We start from the raw sequence: 16,447 nt of genomic DNA, 5'->3' as shown, positions 1-16,447 counted from the left end.
TACCCATATAAGATTGAATAACTCCCCAGTACTTCCTGGAAACGTTTTTTCAGTGTTTGCCAGGTTCAGAGATCATGGAAGGGAAACGTGGGAATAACTAAGGGTGGTGTAATCGATTACCAGGGACCCGTAATCGATTAATATAACAACGATAAAATAGTGTACCAAAAGTCTGACGGGTCTACCCATATAAGATTGCATAACTCCCCAGTATTGTCTGGAACCATTTTTTTGAGTGTTTGCCAGGTTCAGAGATCATGGAAGGGAAACGTGGGAATAACTAACGGTGGAGTAATCGATTACCTGGGACCCGTAATCGATTAAAATAACAACGATTAAATAGTGTACCAAAAGTCTGACGGGTCTACCCATATAAGATTGAATAACTCCCCAGTATTGTCTGGAACCATTTTTTGAGTGTATGGCAGGTTCAGAGATCATGGAAGGGAAACGTGGGAATAACTAACGGTGGAGTAATCGATTACCTGGGACCCGTAATCGATTAAAATAACAACGATAAAATAGTGTACCAAAAGTCTGACAGGTCTACCCATATATGATTGAATAACTCCCCAGTATTGTCAGGAACCATTTTTTAGTATTTGCCAGGTTCAAAGATCATGGAAGGGAAGAGTGGGAATAACTAACGGTGGTGTAATCGATTACCAGGGACCCGTAATCGATTAAAATAACAACGATAAAATAGTGTACCAAAAGTCTGACGGGTCTACCCATATACGATTGAATAACTCCTCAGTAAGTCGTAATCGATTAATATAACACCAATAGCATTGTGTACCAGAAGTGTGTCTGGTCTACCCACACAAGGTTCAATAACTCCCCAGTAGTGTTTGCTGTACCCAGACATGGAAGGATCTTTATAGTTATAAGTTGAAGTTCGAATACGAGAATATTGAATAAATAAATAACCTATTCAGTGACGTAAGAACTTGTTCCAGTACTTGATAACAATAATAAAAACCACGTACATTAAGCAAATGACTTAACAAGATTACATCAGAGAACAAGTTTTGAAATTAAAAGGGACATAACATTATAGAAAGAAATGTTATCTAAGCAGGTGGTTGTCTCTCAAGTTGATTGCTGAGTTGAATGACTTCTTCGTGAAGGACTCGAACACGATTTTCAATTGTGTCAAATCATTCATCGTGTGTCAAGGAAGCCAGAGTATTTAGGTTTACCCCATACGTGGGGAGCAACTCAATAATCACAGGGGAGCAGCAACAGACTTCCGGTACATGTAAATCGTAATCGGTTACAACGCACTGAGGACGCTCGTCCTCGTCCTTCGCGGCTTCCACTTGCTCAGGACGTTCGCCCATGTTCTGCTCACTCAGGGCGCTCGTCCTCACTCCTTGTTGCCCCGCTCGCTCGGCCTCCCCTCGCTGAAGACGTTCGTCCTCGCCCCCCCTTATCTGCAGTTCAGAACGCTCGTCCGCTACCGTACGGTTCCCTTCCTGCTCAGCACGCTCGTCCGCAGGACGCTCGTCCCCTACCCTATCCCTCCTATATCTTCTTCTCTCGTACACTCGCCAGGCCCTAACATCCAGTCATCAAAACACAATGTCGGGGCCACCCTAATCATGTCCAATTCCCTTATCACTGCATCCACACCTACAGCTATCCAAGACAAAGACCAAGCAGGTCATGCTGTGTCAATGAAGCCAAGGTAGTTAGGTCCAGCCCAGAAGTGGGGAGCAACTCAGTAATAACAGTGGACCATCCACGCACTTTCGGTACATGTAAATCGTAAGCGATTACAACGTCACTGTAATCGATTACAGCAGCTCATTACTGCCTTCCCACCCCTGCCTTCTCATTATCTGACCTACTAAATGGGGAGTTCTTCAATAAAAATAGGGGAGCAGCGATGCACTTTTCATAAGGAATAAACAAACACTCCAACTAAAAACAAACATAACCAAAATCAATATTACCAATACTTCACCTGTATTGATTATTACTAGAACAAGTTCACATGTACATAAATCCAAGTAATACACTTTCAATAGTATAATTGTCTACAATGTATATTCTTTTACTACTGATGAATAATCTAAACGAAGGACACGTTTCTAATCCTATAGTAATCCAAAATGTTGCAGCGTCTCCATTCTTCGTACGTTGTCCTCGTCGAGGATCCAGTCACATATAAAGTTTTTCCTAAACGCACCCAACTCTTCCTGAAATGAACATATTGGAATTCATAACCAATGTCAACGGTCTAATAATGTAATATTGAGAAATTCATAATTTAACATACATTTGTATAATCAGGCATGCTTTTCCCATCATATTTCTCCTCTCCATCCCAGATTTCAATAGCTTTCATCATGATTACACCACAATCGTATCTGTTCAAATTCAAAAACACATCCATTAATTTTGTCAATGGAATCACAAAATTTTTTAACACATAGGTCAAATATATTTACGTGTTTGGTTGGACTGGGATGTTGGCTTTCTCAACTAACAAAGGACACTTAGTCTCTTCAAGTTTATCCGTCAACAAACCCCAAAGGCGTTGTATATTTTGAGCCTGTTTGGTTAAAATAACGAAAACACTTAGTTTAAAGTAAGTACGATTTAAGAAGTCATTTTCCAAACAATTTTGTAATCAAGGTAAAGCTTACAATGCTTCTATCAATCCGACAACGTCCTTTGATACCATTGGCAAGTGAGTCTATGACATAAAACTGAAAAGTGCAGACCTTAAGTGCATAACACCACCAATGACCATCACTTACAATTGGGATGAACACCTACACATTGTTTGGAATATGTCAAAATAGTAACCCACATTAAAAAACAAGGATATGCTTACAAAGTACATCTTACTCACCCAATCAGCAGACAATAAGGCCTCAACTCGAACCAGATCATATCGAAAATATGGCTGGTAGTCAAGAAGTTGCCACACATGTTGATTGACTGGTCTTTTCCTATAGTCGTGCAGGACATGGGTCTTCAATATCAAATAAAAACATCATTAAACAACCATGTCAATGTAAAATTCTAGGCTACCAAAAACCAACAACACCTACTTAAACCATTTACCCCAAACATAGGACTGAATACAATCCTCTTTATGACTCCAGTCAACCTTTTTTCAAAGTACATGAACATTGTTGCTGCAAAAATTAAAGCCTGCACAACAATTAACAACTTCAACATGAAATTTATGAACTTTCTAAATTGAATGACAACAGTAATTAAAGTCAACTGTATAATTACCATGTTGTCTACACATTGCCTTGGCCCTAAAGAGCTACATTCACTTGTGCTCAACAGTTGATACATAATTTCAGAGACGTACCTGAAAAAACAACATCATTAATTCACCTACGAATATCATTCACCATAAAATCAACTACCGATAACAACAACTTATAAAAAATCACTGTGTTCTAACCTCCGTGGAATGTCTCTTCGCGTAACTGCGTGGTACAACTTATCCAAATCCACGACTGTTTTTGGATCACCAACAAAACAACACAAAGCCAGTACATTCAACGGTTGTACATCCACTTCTCCTTCACCATCATCAACACCATTGCCAACGTCAACGACAACTATTGGATGGTCAGCGGCGACTCCTTCTTCTTCTACAACCATGGTACAAGCTGGTTCTTCATCTGCACGTTCTTCATTTTCTTCATGTCTAGGTTCTTCATTTTCTTCATGTCCAGCTTCTTCATTTTCTTCATGTGCAGGTTCTTCATGTCCAGGTTCTTCATTTTGTTGATCTTCATGTTTTTCATCTGCACGTTGTTCATGAAATGAAGGAGATTGTTCCACCTTTCGATACTTCACACGATCAGCAAGTAGCTTCCTAACAGCCGCAATTTCATCTCTGACTTTTCTTATCCTGGCATTGTTTGTTCTCAGTTTTTCCAAAGTGGATAATAGCCAATTTTCATCATATTCATTTTCAGCTACTTTTTCTTCACCTTTTCCTTCAGCTTTTTCTTCTACTTTTTCTTCACGCTCGGAACCTTCACGCCTCAATCCCTCATCCAAATTGAAAGCACGACGTATGATGGGATTTAAACAATCATTCTCACTGAGGTACCAATCAAATTGTACCTTTGACAATGACAATAAATATACAACAATCACATAACAACAGCAAAAATCATTAAAACATAACATAACTTCATAACAAAGTTACTTACCTCGGCAGTCTTAAACATAACATCTATTTTTTTTGTCGTATAATTTAACGAAGAAAATCGCCTAACGCGCGGAAATTCCTTGGCAGAATCATCATCATGCAAACCAAGACGTTCATACGCCCAAATCTACAGTTAAAACAATCAAACCAATCACAACAGTTATTACTATGGATTCAATTAATGCAACAAACAACCAATATAAATCATACCTGCAAAACAACAGCATTCCCACTTATGCTCAATGAATCAGCAATCGATCCAGAAAGTAGTTTCTTATTACATCTATTTAGACTATCTACAAGATATCTATGTACAGCACTACTCCAATCATAACTAGACAAACTGTCTAAGTCATCTAAGACTGAACAAGGCATGTTGGACACATATCGTGCCTTCCTGGGAAAAAAGAACACCACAAAACAAACTAATACATACAGGCGACACACCCCATCTACCTCACTATCATCATTACCTACAAGCACATTGAACATATCTATGAGGTCTTTCAATTTCGTACATTTTGAATTAAAGGATTCACCAACTTTACCCACAACTGATTCATCAAAAGGAACTTCCAAACCCCCAACTCCTAACCCTAAAGTCATGAACACATCCTGCACATTGAAAGGCACCAGATGTTGGCTAACTCTAAACGATTGATGGTGGGGAACCCATCGACGAACCATCTTTTTCAACAATTTCAGGTTCACCTCTAAAGGATCTCCAATTTCTAAACACCACTTAAACGGAGTTTGTGAAATGCGCATCTTATGTGTCGCTGCCAGTAAGGAGTTCATGTTGGCAATGTACGATGTATGTATCCAAGCTCGAAGGCGCCACTATAAAACAGGTCAAAATTATAACAATCAAATTGCTTCTCCAAAACAACAAAGAAAACATTCCTGTTTATTGTCTACTTACATTGTTATTAGAGGATTCCATTTTCAACTCTAAAAATAGCGTCTGTCAAATATTCACCTACAATAGGAAAGGCTGATCAACTTACTATTAGTCAAACTCCTTCCAAAACGCAAGTACACATACCATGGACTCAGGAATCCTTAACTCAGCTTTAAAACATAGATTACACAATCAAACTTACAATAAACGGGAAAACCAATGGTGGACATACATAAATGGCGAAAGGAATAAATGCCAATGGGAAAACACGGTTTCCCAATGAAAAAACCGTCGTTGTGCAAGGTTCAATAAAACGAAAACGAACAAGGGCATATAAAATACCTTGCGATTAACACTCACCCCAACCGTCCAACGAACAACGGCGACGTTAAAAAACCGCTCCTTTGAAGAAAATGACAACGCTTGCCCCTTCAACACACTTCCTCCCAACACTTCAATGGTGGACGGAGACAAAGGACTTCAATGCCGGACTTCAATACTTCCAAACACGATTTCGCTGCCGTGCACAAAGTTCAGAATGCTGGACGCAAAGTTTCGAAACTCTCTTGGTGGAAGGCTTCGTGAAACTCTCTTGGTGGAAGGCTTCGTTTTCGAATGAAACAAAATTTCGGAGAGAGATTACGGAACTGTAAGGGCGCCAATCACTCATTCCGAAACTACCCTCCAAATCAACTTTTTTACTTTTCAAATCTCCAGTTAAAACAGCAAATCACACAACGACACGTGTCGTTGTTAAATTGTTGTCAAATGGGCGTTGTCGAACAAGGCAAAATCACCTTACACAACGTCATGCACACAATGCCAGTGGCCTTCAGGCTTCAACCCCTCATCAAAACTCGTTACGTAGTTAAGCCCCACTCAGGTATTATCTCCCCCTTAGCCACGCTCACTGTAGAAATCACCTATCATACACCCTCCACCACCACCCTCCCCCATTCCTTCCCTCACTCCAACGACTCCTTCCTCCTACACAGTGTCTTGGTTCCAGGAGCCGCCATCAGAGAACCCTCCTCCATGTTCGACGCTGTTCCCTCCGACTGGTTTAAGAAAAAACAAGTCTTCGTCGACAGCGGCATAAGGGTCATGTTTTTAGGGTCACACATTCTGGCCCACTTGGTCTCGCTCGGCGAAATCGATGAGGTGAGGGAAGCTCTGGAGAGAAGCGACCCTTCATGGGGAATTGTAAACAGCACCGACCCACATGGCCAGACATTGCTCCACTTGGCGGTCGCACAGGGAAGAGCTGACCTCGTTCAGCTGCTTCTGGAGTTCGAGGCCGATACCGAGGCAACAAACCGTTCTGGGTTGACCCCACTTGAGGCTGCAGCATCGTGTAACGAAACATTGATCGTGGAGCTTCTTCTGGCTCGCAGGGCCAACACGGAGCGAGCTGAAATGGCCGTGTTTGGGCCGATTCATCACGCGGCTAGAGGAGGACACGTGGAGGTCCTGAGACTGCTCTTGCTCAAAGGCGCCAAAGTGGACTCGCTCACGAAAGACGGCAACACTGCTTTGCACGTTGCAGTTGAGGAGCGTCGAAGAGACTGTGTTAGACTTCTTCTAGCCAACGGTGCCAGAACTGACCTTAAGAACGCAAGAGAAGGTAATTAATGTTGATAATTCATTATAAACTTAACCCTTCATCTTTTGATATTATAATTTCTAATGATAATCATGTCTAACAGGTGACACCCCTTTGCACACGGCAGCAGCAGCAGGAGACGAGAGCATGGTGAAGCTCCTGCTGCAAAAGGGCAATGCCAGCAAGGACGTTCGAAACGCACAAGGAAAAACCGCCTACGACGTCGCGGTGGAGAACGGCCACGAGCGCCTCTTTGACGCCCTGAGTCTGGGCGACAAGCTGTGCACGGCTGCAAAGAAAGGCGAAGTGAGAACCATCCAGAAGCTTCTGGAGAACGGCGCGGACCTTAACGGGAGGGACCAGCACGGTTGGACCGCGCTGCACCGGGCCTCGTTCAAAGGGCGAATCGACGTGGTGAAGGTTCTGGTGGAGAGAGGGGTGGAGGTGGACGCGAAGGACGAAGAAGGGTACACGGCACTGCACTGTGCGGCGGAGGCGGGGCACGCAGACGTGACGGAGTTTTTGGTGAAGAAAGGTGCGGACGTTGAGGCGAGGACTAGGAAGGGCGTGAGCGCGTTGCAGATAACAGAGTCGTTGAACTACGTGGGGATCACGAGGGTTCTTGTTAACGGTGGGGCTAGTAGGGAAAATTCTGATAGAGTCGCTGCGTTTGGTGCAATTGCTTTTGGGAGTAAGATAATGGAAGGTGGGGGTGTTGTTAAGAAGAGGAGGGGTGGTGACAGAGGTAATATCAGAGGGTTGAATAATGGTGCTGGTTTTGGTCGCTCAGTGGCTCTGGCTGTGCTCTAATGACAGAGATGCTGATTCATTAATGGTGCTTTCTTGCTAGTGATTTGGTACATTAGAATGAGAGGAATTGAGACCGATTTTCGGCTTTGGCTCGTTTGATAGAGAAGCATTTGGGACTGGTTTTGGGTTTTGCATGGCTGTGATTTTAAGCTTGGCAATGGAATTGTTAGTTTAAGACAAAATGTTAGTTTCTTAAATTTTAAAATGGTTAATATCATTGATCCTCGTTGTGCAGAAAGTGTTATATGAACAGTAGAAATGAAAAATGAAAGAAAAATTGCTTGGGAAAATACTATTTGTTTCTGTAGATATTTTGTGAGACCGAGAGATAAACTTTTGTTGATGTGGCTTTGCTGCTTTCCGATGTTGGAATCGAGTGTTCCGCTCGTTTGGATTCTGGATGTCGTTCGGTTGGATTCTAAATGTCGTTCGGTTAGACTCTGGATGGGGGAGGTACTGCAAAAACACTCTGACGCTCAAGTTAGGCGTCTTGTTGCTCACAAATGAATATTATTGTAATTGAGTATTATGAACTCGGTAGAGCGTGAGTTTAGCCTAAGTGGAACGTATCTGGCTTTTAGCCTTGGTCTTGTATTTATAGGTTATCACAAGCCTAATAAAATATAAACAGACTTACCTTCAAATCTGGTCAGTTGCTCATAAACAACTTTATGAATATCTTTAATCAGATATTTTATCCAATAACTTAAATGTTGGTCCAATTGTGGCTCAACACCTTTTAACCTGGTTTGACCTGGTTGACAAGCGTTGTGGCCCAACATTATTTAATCTGGTTTGTTGACGAGCACTGCTACAGTATAGTTGACGAGCGCTGCTACAGTAAATAGACCGATCGGTCTTGGATGCTAACCGTTCGGCCTAGATATCATACTATACACTATGCTTTTATTCAATAAGGAAAAGTCCTGTAAATACTGCACGAACACATAGGAAGGGGGTTTTCTTTTTTAATAAAACTAAGCAAATCTAATAGGAAAATTACAGACAAATTTTAAAAAAATAATGAGAATAGACAATTCTATATGATTTTAATGATGATTTGAAATGAAGAAGTTATACATTTGGACTTTTATTTCGGTTTCGATCAACACGTAGTTATTTGGTAGTAATCAAGTCTTCCAACGAATTTAAGTTATAATTTATATTTTATGAAATCTTCTTGGGATAACTTATAATGGAACTAACATCATGTAATTGAGTTATCATGAATCCAAGTGGAATATATATTATAATTCAGCTTACTTCATGAAATGTGAAAAGGGATATGGAAAGTTTGGTGGAGCATGTGAAGAGTTTGGTTGAGCTCTCTCCACATGGTTGAGCTTTCCATTCACATGTTTCATTGAACTCTCTCTATCTTTTTTCGAGCTCCATGAGATCAGCTCGGTTACAATATGTATTTCACCTAAAATTATGATAACTCGGTTATATATTAAGGTTAGCTAGGTTATAAATTATTCTTGGATGACTTTCATAAAATGTAATTGAAAATCGTTGAGAGGTTTGACAACTTCCAAAATTGAAACACAAAAACAAAAGTCTGTGTGAAAATATATGATTTCTTCGTTTGTAAAATTATATGAGACTATACAACTTCACTATTTTCATAACTTTTTTAAAATTTGTCTATATTTATGTAAGTTTTTTTTTTATATTTGTCTACTTTTGTAAAAAAAAGACATGAAAAATACTTTGTATGACATCAATCATAACAAATCTGAAAATATCTTAATAACGATCTCATAAACTTACATTAGTTTTTAATATTAGTTTTAAACTTAGAATTTTGTATCTTGTTAACTACATGTATCTGCCATAACTTTTGAAATAATGCAAGTCGGAGAGTTTTTTTTAAATATGTATGCAATTTGATCATTGGTTATGCTACAAGCTTTATTTTTTTTTATGATAGAGTGACAACTAATTGTTTTAGAGAAAATCGTGAAACAACTTTTGATCCTATCTTAAAGATAATGAATTTATTTTTCTTTTAATCTTGGCCACTAACACTTTTGGACATTCCATGAATCTACAAATAAGACTTAGAACATATACAGAAAGAAAATCATTAAATAACAACTAATTTTAGAGATAAATAACATGTAACCAAGTAAATAACCAAATTAACCAGCTTTTTTAATTGATTTCACCCACCATTTTGTGCACGAATCTAAATCAAGATTTATAATTGTGTGTTTATAGAAACACTCAATCATTTGGTAACCAATCAACTATTATGAAATTGAAAGATTTATAGATATTGTTATGCAAGTCGTAGTACTTATCCAAGGCCATATGATTCTTTAACCAATTGTACAAGTTATATAACCACATTTTAATACTGATTTAACCCACAATTTTTGTGCCAGAATCGAAATGAAGAATAACTAGTATGTTTCCAGAAAGGAGGAGTCTACGTCTTGAATGGGAAAACAGTGCACTCTTTGCCTTCACCGTAGCTTTTTAATGTGATATTATGCTCGATGTACATATATGTATTAGGAATACCATGATGTTTGGCATTTTTATCATATTATTAATATGTTCTTCTTAATAGTTATTTACGATTATATGTTTCGGTTTAGAAAAAACCAAAATATATAAAGACAATTTTGAATTCGAAGTCTATATATCTTTTTGTTTCAGTTATTTCAGAATCAAAATGGAAATGTATGCAAAAAAAATTTAAATTTTTTATATTTTTTTAATTATTTTATCAAAAGAGATGAGATTTGGCTTCGATTTTTAAATAACTGAGACCATGTAATATGGCTTTGATTATTATAAAACTAAGGCCATATACCTCTACAGTTTCGATATTTGCATATCTAAAATAAAAAAATTGAATAAAATTTTAGAATTGTGACTCTATTTTATTTAAATATTTTATTGGAAAAGGGGAATTTGGTCTCAAAAGTCGAATAAATTTTCAAAATTATCACTCTTTTATTTAAATATTTTATCTAAGAAAAGGAATTTCACCTCAGTTGCAAGAAATTTTATTTTTTTTCAGACCCGAGACTTAAAGAAATTTTCAAATTTGTCAAAGAAATTAATACTTTTTTATTTTGTTCACAAAAATTAATAAAACTGAAGCTATAGAGGTATTATTACTTTGATTTTATAAATAATTGGAGTCAAAAAATTTTAAGGTAAATTTAGATGAAATTTTTTTACAAAGTCATTATTGTTCTCTTTGCAACACCATTTTTGAACATCTTCTACATTGTTCATCACTGATTGCAACAGTTGGCGCTGCTTCCTCCACACTTCGGACACTCTTCTTTCTCCTCTCTCTTCCCTTCCTTTTTCATTCTACATTCCCCATTTTCCTTTCATCCTCTCATTTTCTTTTTCATTTCCTTGTCGTTGTGTCGTTATCGTTATATATTCTCCCATTTTTTTCGTTTCATTACCCTCAAATCACTTCTTTCCATTGCAAAAGTGAAAGATCCCTGTAATAATTTTTTTTCTTATTTTTTGGTATATAATAAGGCAATGCTTTTTTGTATTTTTTTTAATTACTCACTTCTTACTCTAAACATTTGAAAACCCAGTAACAACTAGTTTTACGCTCCATATTCATAAAAATTTTAAATTTTTATATATATGTTTTTAATATTTGTTTGTATATTTATATTAAAGTATTTATTTTATGTTTAATGTACTTTTTACATGTTTGATATATGCTGTATTATTTGTTTTTCTATAATTCATAGTTATATGTATTTATATTTTGTTCTTATTATTTATATTATGTTCATATGAAATAAGATCTTCAAAAATTTCTTAAATCAATAATTTGACATTTTCTTTCACTAAATATTTCGTATTTTTACATTATTTTCTTAAAAATCTTAAAGGAAAATGTTTGTTCGACAACGCCCATTTGACAACAATTTAACAACGACACGTGTCGTTGTGTGATTTGCTGTTTTAACTGGAGATTTGAAAAGTAAAAAAGTTGATTTGGAGGGTAGTTTCGGAATGAGTGATTGGCGCCCTTACAGTTCCGTAATCTCTCTCCGAAATTTTGTTTCATTCGAAAACGAAGCCTTCCACCAAGAGAGTTTCACGAAGCCTTCCACCAAGAGAGTTTCGAAACTTTGCGTCCAGCATTCTGAACTTTGTGCACGGCAGCGAAATCGTGTTTGGAAGTATTGAAGTCCGGCATTGAAGTCCTTTGTCTCCGTCCACCATTGAAGTGTTGGGAGGAAGTGTGTTGAAGGGGCAAGCGTTGTCATTTTCTTCAAAGGAGCGGTTTTTTAACGTCGCCGTTGTTCGTTGGACGGTTGGGGTGAGTGTTAATCGCAAGGTATTTTATATGCCCTTGTTCGTTTTCGTTTTATTGAACCTTGCACAACGACGGTTTTTTCATTGGGAAACCGTGTTTTCCCATTGGCATTTATTCCTTTCGCCATTTATGTATGTCCACCATTGGTTTTCCCGTTTATTGTAAGTTTGATTGTGTAATCTATGTTTTAAAGCTGAGTTAAGGATTCCTGAGTCCATGGTATGTGTACTTGCGTTTTGGAAGGAGTTTGACTAATAGTAAGTTGATCAGCCTTTCCTATTGTAGGTGAATATTTGACAGACGCTATTTTTAGAGTTGAAAATGGAATCCTCTAATAACAATGTAAGTAGACAATAAACAGGAATGTTTTCTTTGTTGTTTTGGAGAAGCAATTTGATTGTTATAATTTTGACCTGTTTTATAGTGGCGCCTTCGAGCTTGGATACATACATCGTACATTGCCAACATGAACTCCTTACTGGCAGCGACACATAAGATGCGCATTTCACAAACTCCGTTTAAGTGGTGTTTAGAAATTGGAGATCCTTTAGAGGTGAACCTGAAATTGTTGAAAAAGATGGTTCGTCGATGGGTTCCCCACCATCAATCGTTTAGAGTTAGCCAACATCTGGTGCCTTTCAATGTGCAGGATGTGTTCATGACTTTAGGGTTAGGAGTTGGGGGTTTGGAAGTTCCTTTTGATGAATCAGTTGTGGGTAAAGTTGGTGAATCCTTTAATTCAAAATGTACGAAATTGAAAGACCTCATAGATATGTTCAATGTGCTTGTAGGTAATGATGATAGTGAGGTAGATGGGGTGTGTCGCCTGTATGTATTAGTTTGTTTTGTGGTGTTCTTTTTTCCCAGGAAGGCACGATATGTGTCCAACATGCCTTGTTCAGTCTTAGATGACTTAGACAGTTTGTCTAGTTATGATTGGAGTAGTGCTGTACATAGATATCTTGTAGATAGTCTAAATAGATGTAATAAGAAACTACTTTCTGGATCGATTGCTGATTCATTGAGCATAAGTGGGAATGCTGTTGTTTTGCAGGTATGATTTATATTGGTTGTTTGTTGCATTAATTGAATCCATAGTAATAACTGTTGTGATTGGTTTGATTGTTTTAACTGTAGATTTGGGCGTATGAACGTCTTGGTTTGCATGATGATGATTCTGCCAAGGAATTTCCGCGCGTTAGGCGATTTTCTTCGTTAAATTATACGACAAAAAAAATAGATGTTATGTTTAAGACTGCCGAGGTAAGTAACTTTGTTATGAAGTTATGTTATGTTTTAATGATTTTTGCTGTTGTTATGTGATTGTTGTATATTTATTGTCATTGTCAAAGGTACAATTTGATTGGTACCTCAGTGAGAATGATTGTTTAAATCCCATCATACGTCGTGCTTTCAATTTGGATGAGGGATTGAGGCGTGAAGGTTCCGAGCGTGAAGAAAAAGTAGAAGAAAAAGCTGAAGGAAAAGGTGAAGAAAAAGTAGCTGAAAATGAATATGATGAAAATTGGCTATTATCCACTTTGGAAAAACTGAGAACAAACAATGCCAGGATAAGAAAAGTCAGAGATGAAATTGCGGCTGTTAGGAAGCTACTTGCTGATCGTGTGAAGTATCGAAAGGTGGAACAATCTCCTTCATTTCATGAACAACGTGCAGATGAAAAACATGAAGATCAACAAAATGAAGAACCTGGACATGAAGAACCTGCACATGAAGAAAATGAAGAAGCTGGACATGAAGAAAATGAAGAACCTAGACATGAAGAAAATGAAGAACGTGCAGATGAAGAACCAGCTTGTACCATGGTTGTAGAAGAAGAAGGAGTCGCCGCTGACCATCCAATAGTTGTCGTTGACGTTGGCGATGGTGTTGATGATGGTGAAGGAGAAGTGGATGTACAACCGTTGAATGTACTGGCTTTGTGTTGTTTTGTTGGTGATCCAAAAACAGTCGTGGATTTGGATAAGTTGTACCACGCAGTTACGCGAAGAGACATTCCACGGAGGTTAGAACACAGTGATTTTTTATAAGTTGTTGTTATCGGTAGTTGATTTTATGGTGAATGATATTCGTAGGTGAATTAATGATGTTGTTTTTTCAGGTACGTCTCTGAAATTATGTATCAACTGTTGAGCACAAGTGAATGTAGCTCTTTAGGGCCAAGGCAATGTGTAGACAACATGGTAATTATACAGTTGACTTTAATTACTGTTGTCATTCAATTTAGAAAGTTCATAAATTTCATGTTGAAGTTGTTAATTGTTGTGCAGGCTTTAATTTTTGCAGCAACAATGTTCATGTACTTTGAAAAAAGGTTGACTGGAGTCATAAAGAGGATTGTATTCAGTCCTATGTTTGGGGTAAATGGTTTAAGTAGGTGTTGTTGGTTTTTGGTAGCCTAGAATTTTACATTGACATGGTTGTTTAATGATGTTTTTATTTGATATTGAAGACCCATGTCCTGCACGACTATAGGAAAAGACCAGTCAATCAACATGTGTGGCAACTTCTTGACTACCAGCCATATTTTCGATATGATCTGGTTCGAGTTGAGGCCTTATTGTCTGCTGATTGGGTGAGTAAGATGTACTTTGTAAGCATATCCTTGTTTTTTAATGTGGGTTACTATTTTGACATATTCCAAACAATGTGTAGGTGTTCATCCCAATTGTAAGTGATGGTCATTGGTGGTGTTATGCACTTAAGGTCTGCACTTTTCAGTTTTATGTCATAGACTCACTTGCCAATGGTATCAAAGGACGTTGTCGGATTGATAGAAGCATTGTAAGCTTTACCTTGATTACAAAATTGTTTGGAAAATGACTTCTTAAATCGTACTTACTTTAAACTAAGTGTTTTCGTTATTTTAACCAAACAGGCTCAAAATATACAACGCCTTTGGGGTTTGTTGACGGATAAACTTGAAGAGACTAAGTGTCCTTTGTTAGTTGAGAAAGCCAACATCCCAGTCCAACCAAACACGTAAATATATTTGACCTATGTGTTAAAAAATTTTGTGATTCCATTGACAAAATTAATGGATGTGTTTTTGAATTTGAACAGATACGATTGTGGTGTAATCATGATGAAAGCTATTGAAATCTGGGATGGAGAGGAGAAATATGATGGGAAAAGCATGCCTGATTATACAAATGTATGTTAAATTATGAATTTCTCAATATTACATTATTAGACCGTTGACATTGGTTATGAATTCCAATATGTTCATTTCAGGAAGAGTTGGGTGCGTTTAGGAAAAACTTTATATGTGACTGGATCCTCGACGAGGACAACGTACGAAGAATGGAGACGCTGCAACATTTTGGATTACTATAGGATTAGAAACGTGTCCTTCGTTTAGATTATTCATCAGTAGTAAAAGAATATACATTGTAGACAATTATACTATTGAAAGTGTATTACTTGGATTTATGTACATGTGAACTTGTTCTAGTAATAATCAATACAGGTGAAGTATTGGTAATATTGATTTTGGTTATGTTTGTTTTTAGTTGGAGTGTTTGTTTATTCCTTATGAAAAGTGCATCGCTGCTCCCCTATTTTTATTGAAGAACTCCCCATTTAGTAGGTCAGATAATGAGAAGGCAGGGGTGGGAAGGCAGTAATGAGCTGCTGTAATCGATTACAGTGACGTTGTAATCGCTTACGATTTACATGTACCGAAAGTGCGTGGATGGTCCACTGTTATTACTGAGTTGCTCCCCACTTCTGGGCTGGACCTAACTACCTTGGCTTCATTGACACAGCATGACCTGCTTGGTCTTTGTCTTGGATAGCTGTAGGTGTGGATGCAGTGATAAGGGAATTGGACATGATTAGGGTGGCCCCGACATTGTGTTTTGATGACTGGATGTTAGGGCCTGGCGAGTGTACGAGAGAAGAAGATATAGGAGGGATAGGGTAGGGGACGAGCGTCCTGCGGACGAGCGTGCTGAGCAGGAAGGGAACCGTACGGTAGCGGACGAGCGTTCTGAACTGCAGATAAGGGGGGGCGAGGACGAACGTCTTCAGCGAGGGGAGGCCGAGCGAGCGGGGCAACAAGGAGTGAGGACGAGCGCCCTGAGTGAGCAGAACATGGGCGAACGTCCTGAGCAAGTGGAAGCCGCGAAGGACGAGGACGAGCGTCCTCAGTGCGTTGTAACCGATTACGATTTACATGTACCGGAAGTCTGTTGCTGCTCCCCTGTGATTATTGAGTTGCTCCCCACGTATGGGGTAAACCTAAATACTCTGGCTTCCTTGACACACGATGAATGATTTGACACAATTGAAAATCGTGTTCGAGTCCTTCACGAAGAAGTCATTCAACTCAGCAATCAACTTGAGAGACAACCACCTGCTTAGATAACATTTCTTTCTATAATGTTATGTCCCTTTTAATTTCAAAACTTGTTCTCTGATGTAATCTTGTTAAGTCATTTGCTTAATGTACGTGGTTTTTATTATTGTTATCAAGTACTGGAACAAGTTCTTACGTCACTGAATAGGTTATTTATTTATTCAATATTCTCGTATTCGAACTTCAACTTATAACTATAAAGATCCTTCCATGTCTGGGTACAGCAAACACTACTGGGGAGT

At 38.2% G+C, this 16,447-nt stretch overlaps 2 protein-coding genes and 1 pseudogene across 2 annotated transcripts; 2 read left to right on the top strand and 1 right to left on the bottom strand.

The window, feature by feature from the left end:
* Positions 1-1,160: 1,160 nt before the first annotated feature.
* LOC148200147 (uncharacterized) lies at positions 1,161-4,993 on the bottom strand. Its single transcript, XM_088112857.1, has 13 exons — positions 4,406-4,993; positions 4,197-4,322; positions 3,789-4,107; positions 3,434-3,656; positions 3,256-3,337; positions 3,079-3,168; positions 2,864-2,986; positions 2,655-2,783; positions 2,457-2,560; positions 2,285-2,375; positions 2,145-2,204; positions 1,817-1,926; positions 1,161-1,560 (listed from the first exon to the last, which is right to left on the bottom strand). Exons 1-13 carry the CDS (start codon positions 4,991-4,993, stop codon positions 1,161-1,163), a joined length of 2,445 nt encoding a protein of 814 aa, XP_087968983.1.
* An 871-nt stretch (positions 4,994-5,864) lies between these two features.
* On the top strand, positions 5,865-7,509 carry LOC148200146 (protein VAPYRIN pseudogene; annotated as a pseudogene).
* Positions 7,510-12,290: 4,781 nt separating this feature from the next.
* Positions 12,291-16,123, top strand: LOC148200145 (uncharacterized). The gene is made up of 13 exons (XM_088112856.1): positions 12,291-12,878; positions 12,962-13,087; positions 13,177-13,495; positions 13,628-13,850; positions 13,947-14,028; positions 14,116-14,205; positions 14,298-14,420; positions 14,501-14,629; positions 14,724-14,827; positions 14,909-14,999; positions 15,080-15,139; positions 15,358-15,467; positions 15,724-16,123. Exons 1-13 carry the CDS (start codon positions 12,291-12,293, stop codon positions 16,121-16,123), a joined length of 2,445 nt encoding a protein of 814 aa, XP_087968982.1.
* The last annotated feature ends 324 nt before the right edge of the window (positions 16,124-16,447 follow it).

Source organism: Vigna umbellata, chromosome 4 (assembly GCF_029865625.1).
Source record: "Vigna umbellata cultivar VRB3 chromosome 4, Vumbellata_1.0, whole genome shotgun sequence".
NCBI classification, from domain to species: domain Eukaryota; kingdom Viridiplantae; phylum Streptophyta; class Magnoliopsida; order Fabales; family Fabaceae; genus Vigna; species Vigna umbellata.
This window is presented reverse-complemented; position numbering and strand designations above follow the sequence as displayed.

What these genes read in the sequence shown, in the direction of transcription:
- LOC148200145 (XM_088112856.1), top strand. Translation starts at nt 12,291, where the DNA reads ATGAACTCCTTACTGGCAGCGACACATAAGATGCGCATTTCACAAACT. An exon ending in GGAATGCTGTTGTTTTGCAG is followed by an intron (nt 12,879 to 12,961) that starts GTATGATTTATA and finishes TTTTAACTGTAG; the next exon opens with ATTTGGGCGTATGAACGTCT. An exon ending in GCATGCCTGATTATACAAAT is followed by an intron (nt 15,000 to 15,079) that starts GTATGTTAAATT and finishes TGTTCATTTCAG; the next exon opens with GAAGAGTTGGGTGCGTTTAG.
- LOC148200147 (XM_088112857.1), bottom strand. Translation starts at nt 4,993, where the DNA reads ATGAACTCCTTACTGGCAGCGACACATAAGATGCGCATTTCACAAACT. An exon ending in CGAAGAGACATTCCACGGAG is followed by an intron (nt 3,338 to 3,433) that starts GTTAGAACACAG and finishes TTGTTTTTTCAG; the next exon opens with GTACGTCTCTGAAATTATGT. An exon ending in TATTCAGTCCTATGTTTGGG is followed by an intron (nt 2,987 to 3,078) that starts GTAAATGGTTTA and finishes TTGATATTGAAG; the next exon opens with ACCCATGTCCTGCACGACTA.